The sequence below is a fragment of the Sinocyclocheilus grahami genome, unplaced genomic scaffold (genome assembly GCF_001515645.1).
Source record: "Sinocyclocheilus grahami isolate Dianchi unplaced genomic scaffold, SAMN03320097.WGS_v1.1 scaffold1.1, whole genome shotgun sequence".
Lineage (NCBI taxonomy): Eukaryota > Metazoa > Chordata > Actinopteri > Cypriniformes > Cyprinidae > Sinocyclocheilus > Sinocyclocheilus grahami.
In genome coordinates this window covers 2,234,335-2,249,623 of record NW_015505180.1, presented here as the reverse complement: position 1 = coordinate 2,249,623, position 15,289 = coordinate 2,234,335, and the positions used below count along the sequence as shown (strand labels likewise).

The 15,289-nt window shown below is 35.5% G+C and overlaps 1 protein-coding gene across 1 annotated transcript in view; it reads left to right on the top strand.

The window, feature by feature from the left end:
* Positions 1-12,364, top strand: part of LOC107583013 (plexin-B2-like) — a 105,220-nt gene extending 92,856 nt beyond the window's left edge. The window contains exons 17-37 of the mRNA XM_016269115.1: positions 694-830; positions 914-1,093; positions 1,282-1,393; positions 2,329-2,538; positions 2,687-2,866; positions 2,950-3,086; positions 3,659-3,759; positions 3,912-4,141; positions 4,248-4,429; positions 5,281-5,347; positions 5,424-5,570; positions 6,134-6,290; positions 6,709-6,809; positions 7,533-7,617; positions 7,890-8,041; positions 8,152-8,312; positions 10,377-10,524; positions 10,619-10,683; positions 10,777-10,852; positions 11,380-11,454; positions 11,606-12,364. Coding sequence (XP_016124601.1) covers positions 694-830; positions 914-1,093; positions 1,282-1,393; positions 2,329-2,538; positions 2,687-2,866; positions 2,950-3,086; positions 3,659-3,759; positions 3,912-4,141; positions 4,248-4,429; positions 5,281-5,347; positions 5,424-5,570; positions 6,134-6,290; positions 6,709-6,809; positions 7,533-7,617; positions 7,890-8,041; positions 8,152-8,312; positions 10,377-10,524; positions 10,619-10,683; positions 10,777-10,852; positions 11,380-11,454; positions 11,606-11,710 — 2,808 coding nt within the window. The 3' untranslated portion in view covers positions 11,711-12,364. The remainder of the gene's footprint in view (positions 1-693; positions 831-913; positions 1,094-1,281; positions 1,394-2,328; positions 2,539-2,686; positions 2,867-2,949; positions 3,087-3,658; positions 3,760-3,911; positions 4,142-4,247; positions 4,430-5,280; positions 5,348-5,423; positions 5,571-6,133; positions 6,291-6,708; positions 6,810-7,532; positions 7,618-7,889; positions 8,042-8,151; positions 8,313-10,376; positions 10,525-10,618; positions 10,684-10,776; positions 10,853-11,379; positions 11,455-11,605) is intronic.
* Positions 12,365-15,289: the final 2,925 nt, after the last annotated feature.

Genomic DNA, 15,289 nt, shown 5'->3' with positions numbered 1-15,289 from the left:
TTTAAGAAATATTTAAGAAATATTCCAGGCTAATAGGAAAAGTTGTGTTTTCATTCTTTAAAATATACTTTTAAGTAGTTTATATATTTATGTATTTTTTTATTTAGTTATTCATTTATTTATTTTTCTTTAGTTTTCAAACAGAATATTCAGTTTAAATCGGAAATAAGTCACATTTTAAAAGTTATTATATATTTTATTAAATTTTTAATGCTATTTTAAGTTGAAAGCACACCAGTATTCATAACACAAGAGTTTTCAGTAGGATAGACTTCTGTTGTACGATTGAAACTGATATTGTATTTTTGATTTTTAAAATCTTATGTTCAGCAAAGTTGCATTTATTTAATTAAAAAAATGATTAAAAACAGTAATGTTATTTAAATTTCAAGTGACTGTTTTCTTAAAAAGTGTAATTTATTCCAGTTATGCAAAGCTGAATTGTCAGCAACCATTATTCCAGCCTTCAGTGTCACATGATCTTTTAAAAATCTTAGTAACCCTAAACTTTTGAACCGTATATATTTTCAGACATTCATTTTATGTTTTCTTCCACTGACTGTGTGAGCATAGCCTTATTAATGTTTTATAAAGCTAGACTGATGTAAAAAAAAAAAAAAAGCTATTATTGGAGCTGTGAGTGAGGAAATGTTAACAAATTTTTTATAATTTTTTTTGTCCCCCGCCCCCCAGGATCCTTTCCCAAAGGCTGTGTCCCCCTCTAAAGGCCCAGCTGCTGGAGGAACTGTCATCACTATCACGGGACAGGACCTAGACACGGCTAGTATAGATGATATCAGCATCACAGTGGACAGAGAGCCGTGTAAAGTGTGAGTAACTAGGTGTAAGAAAGCAGATTTGATTTATCTTTGTCCAGTTCTGATCGTGTCGTTATGTTTTTTTAAACGTGCAGGTTGACATTTGGTCAGGAGATCACCTGCATGACAGGCCTATATAAAGGACCGAAGATTCCTTCAGATAAGTTTCCCGTTATTGTAAAGTACGGCAAGGACACTTCCAAAGAAGTCAGCGGATTCGAATACTCAACCAATCCCAAAGTTACAGATTATACCCCACGGGCCAGCTTTGTTTGGTAAGTCAATTTTTAAGCCTCGCTCACACATACAGCCTCACTATTGGGCATTTCAAAGTTTGAATGCCATGTCTTTGAAAATATGATCACAAATAATATTTCTACATGTATTTAATGGTTCAGGGGTGAGAATATAGGGCTGTGTACATAAGTATTACATGTCTGCCTGTATGTTTGTGTGTTTTCAGCGGAGGTCGTAAGATCATAGTGATGGGATCTGGATTTGATCAGGTGCAGAGAGCCACCATGCGAGTGCTGCCCTCTTCTGACGAGTTCAGTCACAAGTCTAGCAACGTGGAGGTGCGTGTAATGTTTGTAATGATCATTTTTGGACCCTTCTGTGGTAAAGTTTGTGGTCGCTTACAGTGAGCAAAATAAAATATAAATATTAGATTCAAATGAATAAATAATTAATTAATTAAAATTATTAAATTAGAAATTTTGTTTTGGCAACTAACTAAAAAAAAGTATGTTGAAGTACTAACATTTTTGAAACAAAAACAACAACAAAAAAATTTAAGCTAAATAGAAAGAAAAAAAAACTATAGCTAATAAAAATGACAAAAGCCCATAAAATTGCTAAAACAAACTACATTTAAAATGAAAACTGAAAATATAAAAAAATATATGATTTAAAATTCTAATGTCTGTTATTATAGTTTAAAATTAATACTAAAATAACACTAGATGTTATTTGTCCATGGAGCACAAAAAGCAAACGGTTATTTTCCAATTTGTAGTGACCACAGGCTTCAAAATGGATTTTTAAAAAGCACCATAAATATAGCCTAAACAAATTGTGCTCTGTATTCAGAGTCTTTTGAAGCCATACGATAACTTTGAAAAGGTTGAAATGTAAGTTCTTATTTACTTACTCAATGTCGCTTGTGCTTTCATTTGAAATCTTCAGGTTTCCTATTTTTGTTCTGTCAGATGTTATTTATTGGCTCTTAAGAAATGTCAGCATTTCATTTTTATGTAATTTCCTTTTTTTGATCAAATGTCTGGATGTAAAAACCCATTGCTCAGTTTCAAGCTGAGGAGTTTCCTCTCTCTCTCTCTCTTCTGTCTGCATCTACCTAATATTTCCTTTCCTCCGTCTCACTTCTCTTAATGTTAATAAGCAACATTCATCACGCAGCTGACAGCCTGCTGTCTTATTTCTTTTTTAGTGCTCAGACATTTGTGAAATGTGTTTTATACAGAGATAAACTAACTTGTTTTCTTTCCCGCAGTTCGTTCAAGAATTTAGCAACAAGAGCGAAACCATATTGGAGTTCCTCTCTCCAGCTGTGAACAAGACATACATAAACCAGTCCTTAAGAACGATCATCCAGCTGGACAACTTGGTGGAGAACTTGACGGACTTTGTTTACCATCAAGACCCCTCGTTTGATATGCTGACAGATAAAGCCATCACGGAAAACAGCATCATCAGCGTTCATGCAAGTGTTTTTGCTAATGACAGATTTTGGATGCCTCTTAGAAAAATATGAAATAAAAAGCTATGCCTTAAAGGGACTTTCGTTTCTGTAACGGCTGAATATTCTTTAAAAAAAAAAATCACTGCTTCATTGCTTTTCTCTGATGCAGGGTAAAGGTTTTTCTAAAGCCATGACTGCCAAAGAGGCCCAGGCGTTTGTGGGCGATGTGTCATGCGCGGTGACGATCCTGGAGGACGATAAGCTGTTCCTCGTGGCCCCCTCCAACCCTCCGAAATCCACCTCCAGACGCCACCGCAGAGACACCAGCTCAGAGGCTATGGAGCTGATGGTCAGAAATTGCTCTCTTCAATTTTTAATCCCACTTATTCTCACTGGTTTTACCCTGTGTTCAACGTTTCTTGTCTTTTTCAGATCATATTCGGAAACGGAGAGTGGAATGTCGGCTCTGTTCGCTTTGAGAGGAAATACGAGGTTCCTCTTTACATCATCATTCCTGCTGTTCTCATTCCCATGGTCCTCTTCATTGCAGTGTCGATCTATTGCTACAGGTAACAAGCCTCTGAGTTCACCAGACTATGTAATAATGTGAACTTAATAACTTTAATTTCAAAGTAGCGCATCAGACATATTGCTCAAGTGTTTTTTTCCTTCTTTCAATACGGTCTCATTCCCTCCATCATTTCTTGTCCTCTCTTTCTAATATCAATAAAAAATACATTAAAAAAGGTAAATAAATTAAAAAAGTAAACAGATAATAGATAAATCAGTGGATTAAATACAAGAAAATCAAAACAAATTGAAGTGCACTCTGATTGTCAACAGCAAATAAACTTATTATCTAGATTCCCTTTCCTCTCTCTCTAAAACAGATATTGTATTTAATCAAATTAATAATCAGTAATAATCAGTCAATTAAGTAGATAAAAATAATAAAGCCATAAATTAAAATGTACAAAGACAGAACAGCAAATAAACCTATGATCTGCATTTACTGTCCTCTTTCTCTGTACTATCATTAAAAGTAATAAATAATTAATTTAAAAAATAATCTGCAGCAATTTAGAAGTAAATTAGATTCAAGGAAATTTTAAAAATAATGTTTGTGTTTGCATGTGTGCAGGAGGAAAAGCCAGCAGGCTGAACGAGAGTATGAGAAGATCAAAAATCAGCTGGCGAATTTAGAAGAGAGTGTCCGTGATCGCTGTAAAAAAGAGTTCACAAGTGAGATGTTCCTGCTTCTCATATAGTTTATGGCATTTTTATTTGTCAGCAAATATTTCCTGTTTAGGCAAGTTGTTAAAAGAGCAAGGATGGGTTTTGTAATTCTGAAAGCTTCAACTTGTATATGACACTTAACTCTCTGTGTTTCTTAGATCTTATGATAGAGATGGAGGACCACACTAGTGATCTGAATGAAGCTCGAATCCCATTCCTGGACTACAAGAACTACACCAACCGCGTTTTCTTCCTGCCCTCCAAAGATGGAGCCAAAGATGTCATGATCACCGGTAAGCTGGACATCCCAGAATCCCGCAGAGCCATCGTAGACCAGGCGCTCAACCAGTTCTCTAATCTCCTGAACAGCAAAACCTTCCTCATCAATGTGAGATCCTCAACCTCAACCTAATAAAATTGCTCTGTTGACATGTCTACGTACTACTGGATTTGATGTATAAGCTGACTTATGTATTCATGTCTTTGTGCTTTAGTTCATACGTACCCTGGAGGGCAGGCAGGAGTTCAATGCTAGGAATAAGGTTTACTTTGCTTCCTTGTTGATGGTGGCACTACATGGCAAGCTGGAGTACTACACAGACATCATGAGAACCCTCCTGCTGGAGCTGATGGAGGAATATGTCCACAGCAAGAACCCTAAACTCATGCTCCGCAGGTCAGAACCAACTACATAACAAATTCACATAATTTGCCATTATTGTTGCTCATACTTAGCTTTAACATTTCTATGCAGTCATACTTGCATACGGATAAATAATTCCTGGACTTTGGACCAGAATATCATAGACTTGGCCCTTTTGGTTTATGCTAGTAAACAACCACCTATCAACCACATTAAACACCCTAGAAACAGCTTTGCAATTGCTGAAACCACTCAGTCAGAACACTTTAGTAGATCGTTCCTGATTCAATTTGATTCTGATTCACAAGCTCTTAATTCAGTTTGATTCCTGTTTTGATTTGACGTAGATTTATTCAGGTATATTTTAGTTATAATATCCATTTGCTTACGTATTCTTACATAGAGAGAAATGTTCTCTATGCTGATGCTGTAAATTATACAGGGCTGTGTTTCAGACTGGCAACATGACTTTTGGAACCATTCATTAAACAAAACCACTCATAAGAGTCAGTTGTTTGTGAATCGTTCAGGTTGCGTTGTATGCTCGAGGAGTCTATAGAAAGCTTTGTGGTTTAGTGCCACCACTGAGATTAGACATTGAGAAAAGATTTTTTGGGGGATGTCAAGCATCGATGTCAGGATCGTTCAAAAGAAGATTGAATTGTATGTTTTGGCATGCTGTGCTCTAGGAGTCTATAGAAAGTTTTGTGATTCAGTGAAATGAGACTTTGAGAAAATATATTTTTGGGGATTTCAAGCAATCAGTGTCAGGATCGTTCAAATGAAGATTGTAATTTATCAGGACGTGAGACAATAGTTAAAGCCATTTTTAAGGTATTGCATGTACTGACAAATTAAATCATCGGCCTATGTTTCCTGTTTAGGTCCGAGACGGTTGTGGAGAGGATGTTGTGTAACTGGATGTCCATATGTCTCTACCAGTTCCTAAAGGTGAGCAGTTATGCTATGAATAGAATTGCAGAAATTGTTTTCTAGCTGTGAAGGCTGACTAATGTGTTTTTCACAGGACTCAGCCGGTGAGCCGCTCTATAAGCTCTTTAAGGCCATTAAACACCAGGTGGAAAAAGGTCCAGTTGATGCCAAGATGAAGAAAGCCAAATACACGCTGAACGACACCGGACTTCTAGGGGATGATGTGGAGTACACCATTTTGGTGAGTACTAGTGGTTTTCAGTATAATTTCTTACCCGTAAGACACATTTTAGCATCCAAACTTGGTTTTGAAGTGTGTGGCATGTCTGTTTACGGCTTATGTGTCTACAAAGACTGTACAAAGATGGTTTCTTTGTAGAAATGGTCAGTAAGGGACCTATTCAAGAGAAAGCTTGTTAATACAGAATGGGTCTCGCTGTAAGAGAGACTCGGGAAAGCGGAGACAGTGTTAGTGTGTCCATCATTGTTCTCCTAACACCTTTTATTGGCCAGCAGTGAGTCTGTAATCTCATTCACGAGCGTAACACTGCTCCTCTGGGACTGAGCAGCCATTATCCGCTGGAGGAAACCACTCGGAGGAAAAAGAATCATGAGATCTGGGAAAACAAACAAATGCTCTCTAATTTTGTTGAATTTCTCATGCAACCAAGATTTACGCTGAAGTAATTGACTTGTAATTGGTGATTCTTGCCTCTAACAGTTTGTTCAGTCTAATTGTGTATTTGGTGTGGTGATCTTTGTACAGTTGGTATCAGTAAACTAAAGCATGTTTGAACTCTCTAGACCCTGCAGGTGTTGGTTCACGGCGAAGGTCCCGATGTGACCCCTGTCAAAGTCCTGAACTGTGACTCCATCTCCCAAGTGAAGGAGAAGATCATCGAACAGGTGTACAGGAATCTGCCCTACTCCCAGAGACCCACGGTGGACAGCGTCGCACTTGGTTAGACTTGGCCAGCTGCATTTGATTCATTACGGCAGGGAAATTTCCAAAAGCTTCCAACTTTATGAAAGTAACACGCATAAATAGCTCTTTTTATTAACAATGCACTGCATTTAAAATTACTGGAGGAAGACTCGATTCTGAACAGAGAGCGGTTTGATTAATGGTGGGATCTTGTGCATGTCGGTCGGCACTCATGCAGTTCTTAATGAGTTGTTCTTCTAAATGTGCTGAATTGTTAAAGCCGATGTCTCGCATCATCCATCAGACAGATAAATCTGGTTAAATGAAGGAGTGTAGAGAAAAACCAGCCAGGGATTTTGTTCTTCTCAGGTTGTCAAGTGTAATGCTGTGCCAAGCTTGTTGTTTTTTCTCTCTCTGACTGTGTTGTAAGACGTAATTTCTTTTCTTGCCACAGAGTGGCGTCCTGGCTCTACAGGGCAGATCCTGTCCGATCTGGATTTGACATCACAGAAGGAGGGAAGATGGAAACGAATCAACACACTGGCCCATTACAATGTGAGTGCATATTTACACATGGATACACACATAAACACTCACAGTGTATTGAAAGTAATGACATTTTATGTTCTGATTAATGTTCTCTTGACGAGCACATTTCACTGTGCTATTACTGTCAGTTAATTAAAATTGTTTGATTTTGATAAACTTATTTCAATCATTTATTTTATTTCATCACAGGGATTTATTTATTTGATTGTTTGTTTATATTGGCTGGTACTCTGTGCTCAATTTTTATTATGTTTTATTTTATTCATTTGTACTCTGTTCCTAATTTTACAAGTAGACTTGGATTTCAGAGTCAATCCATTATTTAGAAAAAAATAAATTAATATAAACAGTGCAATATTAAGTATAATTTACTCCGTTTTAAGTTATACACAAACCAATTCACCTTGGGTTTTCATCTTGTCTTTAGTGTTACTGACAAGCCTGGCAGTTTTTATTAATATTTTACTTTATTTGTGGCCAAAGTATATAAAACATACAGTATATTTAATTTTATTTGATCACAGATTTTTATTTTATTTATTAAAAATTTTTATGTGTGTATTTTGTTTTATTCAATTACTGGCTTTATTTTATGTTTAATTCAAAAAATTTTTTTTTAATTTTTAAAAAATTCTCTCTGGTTGTAGATCACTTTGTGTGATTTCATATTATTCCTTGCTTAATTAAAATGAATATATGTTGTGCTATATTTTTGTTTGTGTGTATTAGGTGAGGAATGGTGCCACCCTGGTCTTGTCCCGAGTTCTGCACACCCAGCAGTCTTTCTACCAGAACCAAGACAACCATGAAGAAAGTTAGTGACTTTCAGTTAAGTCTTAAACTACTCCAGTTGTATTTTAATGACACCAGTGCATTGCTTCTAATTGATCCCCCTTAATAGTCTAAACATATTGACAGTCCTTAATGATGGAAAAACAGAATGGCTCAAATCTGCTGGCGCACTAAATAGACAGTGAACTAGAACTGAACCCAGACTAATGGGCTGCTCGAGTATGCCTAAAATAACTGTTCTCCAAACAGGAAGAGCAATCAGTCTTTCAAATGTGCTTGTTTTGTGATGAACAGGAAATGCTTTGCTGGAGGATGATAAAGTATTTCACCTGGTGAGACCGGCAGATGAGTTGGATGAAGTGAAATCAAAGAGAAGGAGTATGAAAGACAAGGCCACGACGAAAGCCATCACTGAGATTTACCTGACCAGACTCCTCTATATGAAGGTGGGTTAGACTGGATATTTACTTACATTTGAAATGTTTGTATTCATTCACATGAATTGAATTGGAAATTGAATTAGATAGTGATGCACTGTGATGTGCTTGTGTTACAGGGCACGCTGCAGCAGTTTGTGGATGATTTCTTCCGCAATGTGTTGTGTTCTGGGACCGTGGTTCCTCCTGCAGTCAAGTATTTCTTTGACTTCCTGGACGAACAAGCACAAAAACATGACAACGTTGATGAGGAGACCATCCACATATGGAAGACTAACAGGTATGAAACACTTAAAGGGACAGTTCATTTAAAAATGGAATTTTTTTTAAAGAAGCTGTTTTTTTTTCTCTCTTAAAATTATTATTATACAGTGAAATTCAGTGGAGTACGAAACAACATTGGGCTCTTGTATTATATTATATTATATTATATTATAGTTAAATGACAAAGGTTTCCTTTTAAAAATGTTATTGTATAGTATTATAAATATATTATTTAAATTTTTAATATAATAATTAACTGTAAATTCACCCTTTTAACTTTCATTGTATGGGGAAAAAAATGCAAAGACTTTTTAAAAATGTCCTAAAAAAAGAAGAAAAAAGTTAATTTGCTGCCTATATTATATAATATTGTGAAGTTAAATAACAAATAATTATATTTAATTTAAAAATATTTTGTTTATTATTATACACAATATATATATATATATATATATATTATTATAAATACATATATTTAATTATATTATTAATAATTATAATAATAACTAATTGTAAATTTACTGCAAATATTATATTATATTATATTTTATTATATTATATTATATTATGACAAATAATCAGTGCAGCCTAAAATTTAGATTCAGCATTATCTGAATGAATGCAACTGTGTCATTACATTAGTTAGTAAAGCTGTGTTGTGCATGAATGTATCATATACAGTAGGATGCCACTATTATTTTGCACAATATGTGCACAGCAGGAGGTGGTTGTTTAAAGTGACAGACATTCTTTCTGTGACTAAAACCAGCTTTCTGCTTCATGAATTCACACGAGCGCGACAGTTCACATGTACAGACGTGACAGCCATCCGTCTTTACTTGTCTTTCATTTATCATCAATTATGGTACTGCATTTTATGCTGGCTTGACCCATGAACTCTTGCGATTAAAAAGTTAACGTTCACAATGAATTAATTGAATTAAAACACATTTCCTAACTTTTGGGACAAATTATAATAGTATCTATTCATAACTAGGTACTTGTTCACATATAACTAACCACAACTTTACAGTTCTCATAATAATAAACCGTCCTGTGCAGCAGAGATTTGAAAACTCACTTATGCTTATGCAGGCTTTGTTGAGCCCTGATAAAATATTCACAGTGTGTCTTGTTCGATGAGCAGAGAGATTGACAGCTGAAGTCTGCATCAGCGTGCTTGAAGTGCACACTTCTCTTTCACATCCCCATCCCCATCAGCGGTCCATTAAATTACTCCTCTCATTATTGTTTTGCAGAAGAACCGTGACTGCTGGGTAAGTCACGAAAAAGGATTTGATTTGTTTTCAAGGGTTTGTTTCGAGGCCAACGGGACTCTGGTATTGACTCTGTATGGATCGCTCGCAACTCCTTTCCCAAAAGGGCCGTTGGGATGTTGTTATATTAAAATCTCACTCCAAACTCTGAGATTACTTTTTTTTCTCTCTCTGAAAAATGATGTTCTTTGATTGAATGAGGAGGTGCTGATACATGCATTAGATCAAGGGATTTAAAAAAAACAGCTCTGGAGGAATGAAGATAAAGCTATTAGATACCTTTAAACAAAAGCAGTGCCTCATTTAAAATAAAATGACATTTCTATTCAGTAGAGGGTTTGTTGAGCTTGTCTTCATTAAGCTAAATTGATTGGTACTTTGTGCTTAATTTAAAAGATAGACTTGAGATAAAAAAAAGTTTTACCTTGGGTTTTCATTTTGTCTTTAGTGTTACTGACAAATCTGGGCAGTTTTTATATTAATATTTTACTTCCATTTGTGTCCTGAGTATCTTAAAAAATGTAGTTTGAAGAAATTATTGGTAGACTGTCCTTCAAACTATTTATATTTATTTAAATTATATATGATATTTTATATATTATTTGTATTTTTGCAGTCCTACAAATTTTATTTTATTATTTTATTCTATTTTGTTTTTAATTCCACCTGTAAATGTTGATACTAACAATCATTTTTTAAATGTTCAATTATAGTTTTGTTTTGTTTTGTCCTTGCAAGTCATTTAATAAGAATGCGTCTGCAAAGAAATAAATGCACATGGATCTGTGTGTTTGTTTCTTCAGTCTGCCTCTCCGGTTTTGGGTGAACATTTTGAAAAACCCTCACTTCATCTTTGACGTTCATGTGACTGAAGTGGTGGACGCCTCTCTGTCCGTCATCGCCCAGACCTTCATGGACGCCTGCACCAAGACTGAGCACAAACTTACCCGGGTGAGCAGCAAGAGTTGAAGTTGTAGTTTATCAATCCTATAATTTCGTCTTGGCTTTCTGTTTCATGTTTCCTCTCTTGATCTCTCCTTCACAGGAGTCTCCCAGCAACAAGCTGCTTTATGCAAAGGAAATCTCCACTTACAAGAAGATGGTTGATGAGTAGGTTTCTGTTCTGTTCATCAGTTGGTACATGTGTTATCACAGTTGAAAAAACAACACCACCACCACACTCATGTTCTCTGTGCTCTTCAGTTATTATAAAGGCATCCGTCAGATGGTTCCAGTCAGTGACCAAGACATGAACACACACCTTGCAGAAGTTTCACGGGTAAGTTTGTTTATAAGTTTATAATTTATTTCATGTAATTTGTATTTTATTATTTTATTTTGTCATTTAATTTTTTCTCATTATCTTATTTTATTATTTTCCAAATGTTTTTGTTTTGTCATTTTCAGTTAATGTTAATGTCAGTTAATGTAATTTGCATTTTATTTTGTTTTATTAATAAATGTATCATTTCACGTTCATATTGTATTTTATGCATTATGCAGTTTTATATTTTGTGATTTTAATTTTTTATATTTTTTCATGTTTATTTTTTTTATTTTATTTAGTGTAATTTTTGTATATTTTTATTTTAGTAGTTTTTTTTCTTCGATTTTATGTAATTTTCTCTTTTAGATTTTGTCATGTTTATTTTATTTTGTCATTTTTATTTTGTTTTATTTCTATATTTTTCTCATTTTTATTTAATTTTAAAATGTTATGTAATTTTTTGTATGATTATATTGTATTTCATTTTATTTCATGCATGTTATTGTAAACGGCAAATTTAACTCCTTATCTTTTTCCAGTCTCATACAGATAAGTTGAATACCCAGGTTGCATTGCACCAGCTTTATCAGTATGCCAGCAAGTACTACGATGGGGTAGGTGTTATTACACATCAGAGTATGTGTGTTGAACTCCAGCCATTTCCATACCTGCACACTTACAGTACTCTGGTACACTTTTTTTTCTTTTTCTTGCGATCAACAAGTAAACGGTACAAATTTCTGTCTCTTGCCACTCCATCCATAGATCATCTCATCGCTGGAGGACGATCCTGCCGCCCAGAGCAAACAGCTGACCCTCAGACTGCAGCAGATTGCCGCCGCATTAGAGAATAAAGTGACCGACCTTTAGTGGCGAGGAGCCCAGACTCAAGAAAGGAGACGGAAGTGCTACTAAATCCAAGACAGAGCTCAATTTAATGGGCTCAGAAATAAGAACAGACCTTCTGGAGGACTCTTGTTTTTGGAGCCTCCGCTCTGTCGAGTGAAAGATAAAGCGAGGAGGAACACAGACTAATTGCAGACCCTTCCTCTCCACTCGGCTTTCAGCTTTGCTCAGAGGGACCAATATAATATACTCTGACCTGAGGGGAACATCACAACCGTCGAGGAGAGCGAAAACTCACTATGGTACTTCTCAGATCAGCACCTGCACAATGAAAACCCAACATTTATTTTTGTGTTCTGCTATGCCAATAATCAGATGTTCAGTATATTCTTCCTGTGTAGATGAATTAAAATAGTAATATATGTAAATATATTTTTACACTCAAGACAAAAGAGATTGATTATTGTTTCTGTGGAAGCTCGCTGTTTTGATTCCCGGTGTATTTTAAGCGCCACTCTCATTCCTGTGCAGTGATGTCACATCCTGTGGGTGCTTTGATGCCGTTGGCTCACGGTTCAGTTTGTGGTACCACTATCAGTTTGTATAGGTGTTTGTGATGCTGACGTCCGAGCCAGTGCTTTTTTGTCCCTCCCAAATATTTTTAGCTTATTTATTGGTGATTGCTATATTTTTACACTCAAGACAAAAGAGATTGATTATTGTTTCTGTGGAAGCCCGCTGTTTTGATTCCCGGTGTATTTTAAGCGCCACTCTCATTCCTGTGCAGTGATGTCACATCCTGTGGGTGCTTTGATGCCGTTGGCTCACGGTTCAGTTTGTGGTACAACTATCAGTTTGTATAGGTGTTTGTGATGCTGACGTCCGAGCCAGTGCTTTTTTGTCAATCCCAAATATTTTTAGCTTATTTATCGGTGATTGCGTACAGCAGGGGTGTCCAAACTCGGTCCTGGAGGGCCACTGTCCAGCAAAGTTTAGCTCCAACCCCAGTTAAACACACCTGAACCACCTAATCAAGGTTATACTAGGCATGCTAGAAACTTCTCGGCAGGTGTGTTGAGGCAAGTTTGAGCTAAACTCTGCAGGACACCCCTGGCGTACAGTAATGTCATCAAGTCCGATTCTAATTCAGTCATAGTGCAAAGAAACGTCTGATTTTTGATCCATGACACACAGACACTCAGAACAAAAGCCACAGAAGCTTTTATCTCCCCTTGCTCTGGTGTCTGATCCAGCAGTTGCGTTTTTGTTTTGTACCATGTTTGCTTTTATATATGTGCACTTTGACACATGGCTTGCCTTATTTTATGACACAGTTATGATTCTGTATTTTAAATCAACAATATTTGATTTGGTCAAGGAAGTTTGCATTGCTGGTTGCCTTTCTTAAGAAATGAGTAACACATGTATGGTAGAGAATTTTCTTGAATGTGATAATGAAATACGAACGCGACTTTGCCTTAACAGCAAGAGTTTGGACTGAGAGCGACTCATTTGCCAATTAAATCATGATATCCTAGAATTTAAATTTTGTTTATTGGTACTATTTTATTTTGAAAACACAAACTTTTTTTTTTTTTTAATTGTTATATTTTTCATTTAGAGCTTACCAAAGTTTAAATAAATGTTTTGCAGCTGTCCGCAACCACCTAAAGCTTCTGTTGTTCTATATGTATCAAATTATCAAGTTTAAAGTGTAATTTAATTACTAAAAAAGATATAATGGTAAGGCAGCTAATGGTAAGTCGTCTAATAGAATCTGTAAATGGTACGGTTTTCCTACCTGTATGTTCTGACTCAAATGTGCCAAACTCTTCACACTCTTAATGACAAAAGGGTAATGAGGACAATATTGTTTCTTCATGAACTTTACTAGTGTGACTTGTGTTGCCTTTGGTAGGCGGTGACAAAGTCGCACTGCAGCCAATCAGAGGCTGGCACCGCCCATTCTGAGCATGATGGACACAGCAGGAAATGCCTTTGAACTGTAAATATAGACCAACTGCCAAGATTTCTTATTCTTCTCTCCTTTTTCTCGCTCTTCCTGCCAGTTCTTCTGTGTTGTCTAGCTATGACCGTGTCAATGGCTTATTGTAAAGCTTCTCGTTTGCCTTTCCTTACCAGGCAGTGCCTTACAAATACAAGTAATAATGATCAATTGTGTGGTGATTGTGTCTGCATTAAAATTGCAATAGGGTCCTTAATCATGTTTCTGTGTTTTTGTGAGAACTGTTCGCTATTTCTTTAAATGTACTGTTAAATGTACCTGTTAAATGATGTTAAACACTAATCATTTCTAATATAGCCCATATATCAGTCATTTAAACAATCATTTTATTGTTATGTGAGTGGTAAAATTATAATATTAATACTAACTAGTAATGGATACTTAATTTGATGCCCATTAATATCTAATCAACTCAGTTTGTTCAGTGGTCCCCACAGTAAGTGTTTGTTTTCAAGCAACAATACACAATTGCTGGGCCAAATGTTGAGATTTTGGGTAACAACTGAGTGTTTTAACAAATTTGGAGGCGATAAGATCAATAAATCAAGTCCAAAAAAGGTGCATTTGAAAGCATCTTCTGTCTAGAGACCAATACTAAAGGAAGAAATGGTATTTGTGATGTATGTAGATTAGGATGCCATCACATTCTCTTACTGCAGAAGGTGGGAGTGACTGTAAATGGATTGTACTGTATAATGTCCAAGCCATTACTGTCAGTGTTAATGTGCTTATCAGGAAATGAATGCACCAGTCTGAAATATTACAACATGAATATTTATACAAGTAACTTTACAGCGGTGTTATCGTTAACTAAAACTGAAACAAAAAAAAAAATTTTGTTAATTAAAAAAAAAAAAAGCTGAAATAAAATACATGCGGAAAAACTTTGGAATGTCGCTTTGGTAACTAAATGAAATTTTAAGCACAAAAAACTAATTTTAAACTATTTAGAAATATATTTTTAAAAGACTAATAACAAAAAAACGAATAAAAATGTCCAAAAAATTTTTTTTCATTTAAAATGATAATGTAAAAATAAAAGCTCATCAATGTTAATAAAAACTATAATAGTATATAAATATAAAGTAACTCTGTTTTACAGGAACTCGAATGCTGTTGGACTCGATGTTGCACTATATGTGCTGATATTCAGTACAACAGCACTGTGTATTTTTTCCCCCTCTGCCATCAAAAATAGTCCCAAATAAAGTTTTTCTTTTTTTTTTTTTTTTTTGCATGTCGGCAAGGAACACTGACTGAAATCCGATCTGGAACGGAGTATGTCAGTTGTGTGGAAAATGAGAACATTTATAATTGTTTAGTTGTTTGTGCACTGGATCTGTCCAGTCATGGTAAAGAATAGGAATAATAATTTTTAAAAAGAGGATTGCAAACCCCCTCTCTCCTTCTAGCCCTCCACACGGTTAACTATTTCCCTTTATTTTTAAGTATAGGCATTAATTGTTGTTTTCTCCTGAATGGTCCTGCCTGAAGGCCTGAGAGCTTTCAGGCTAAACTAGGACACTGATCACTACCTGTCCTCAGCCTGAGTCAAACATGGACATATGTGAGTTAAC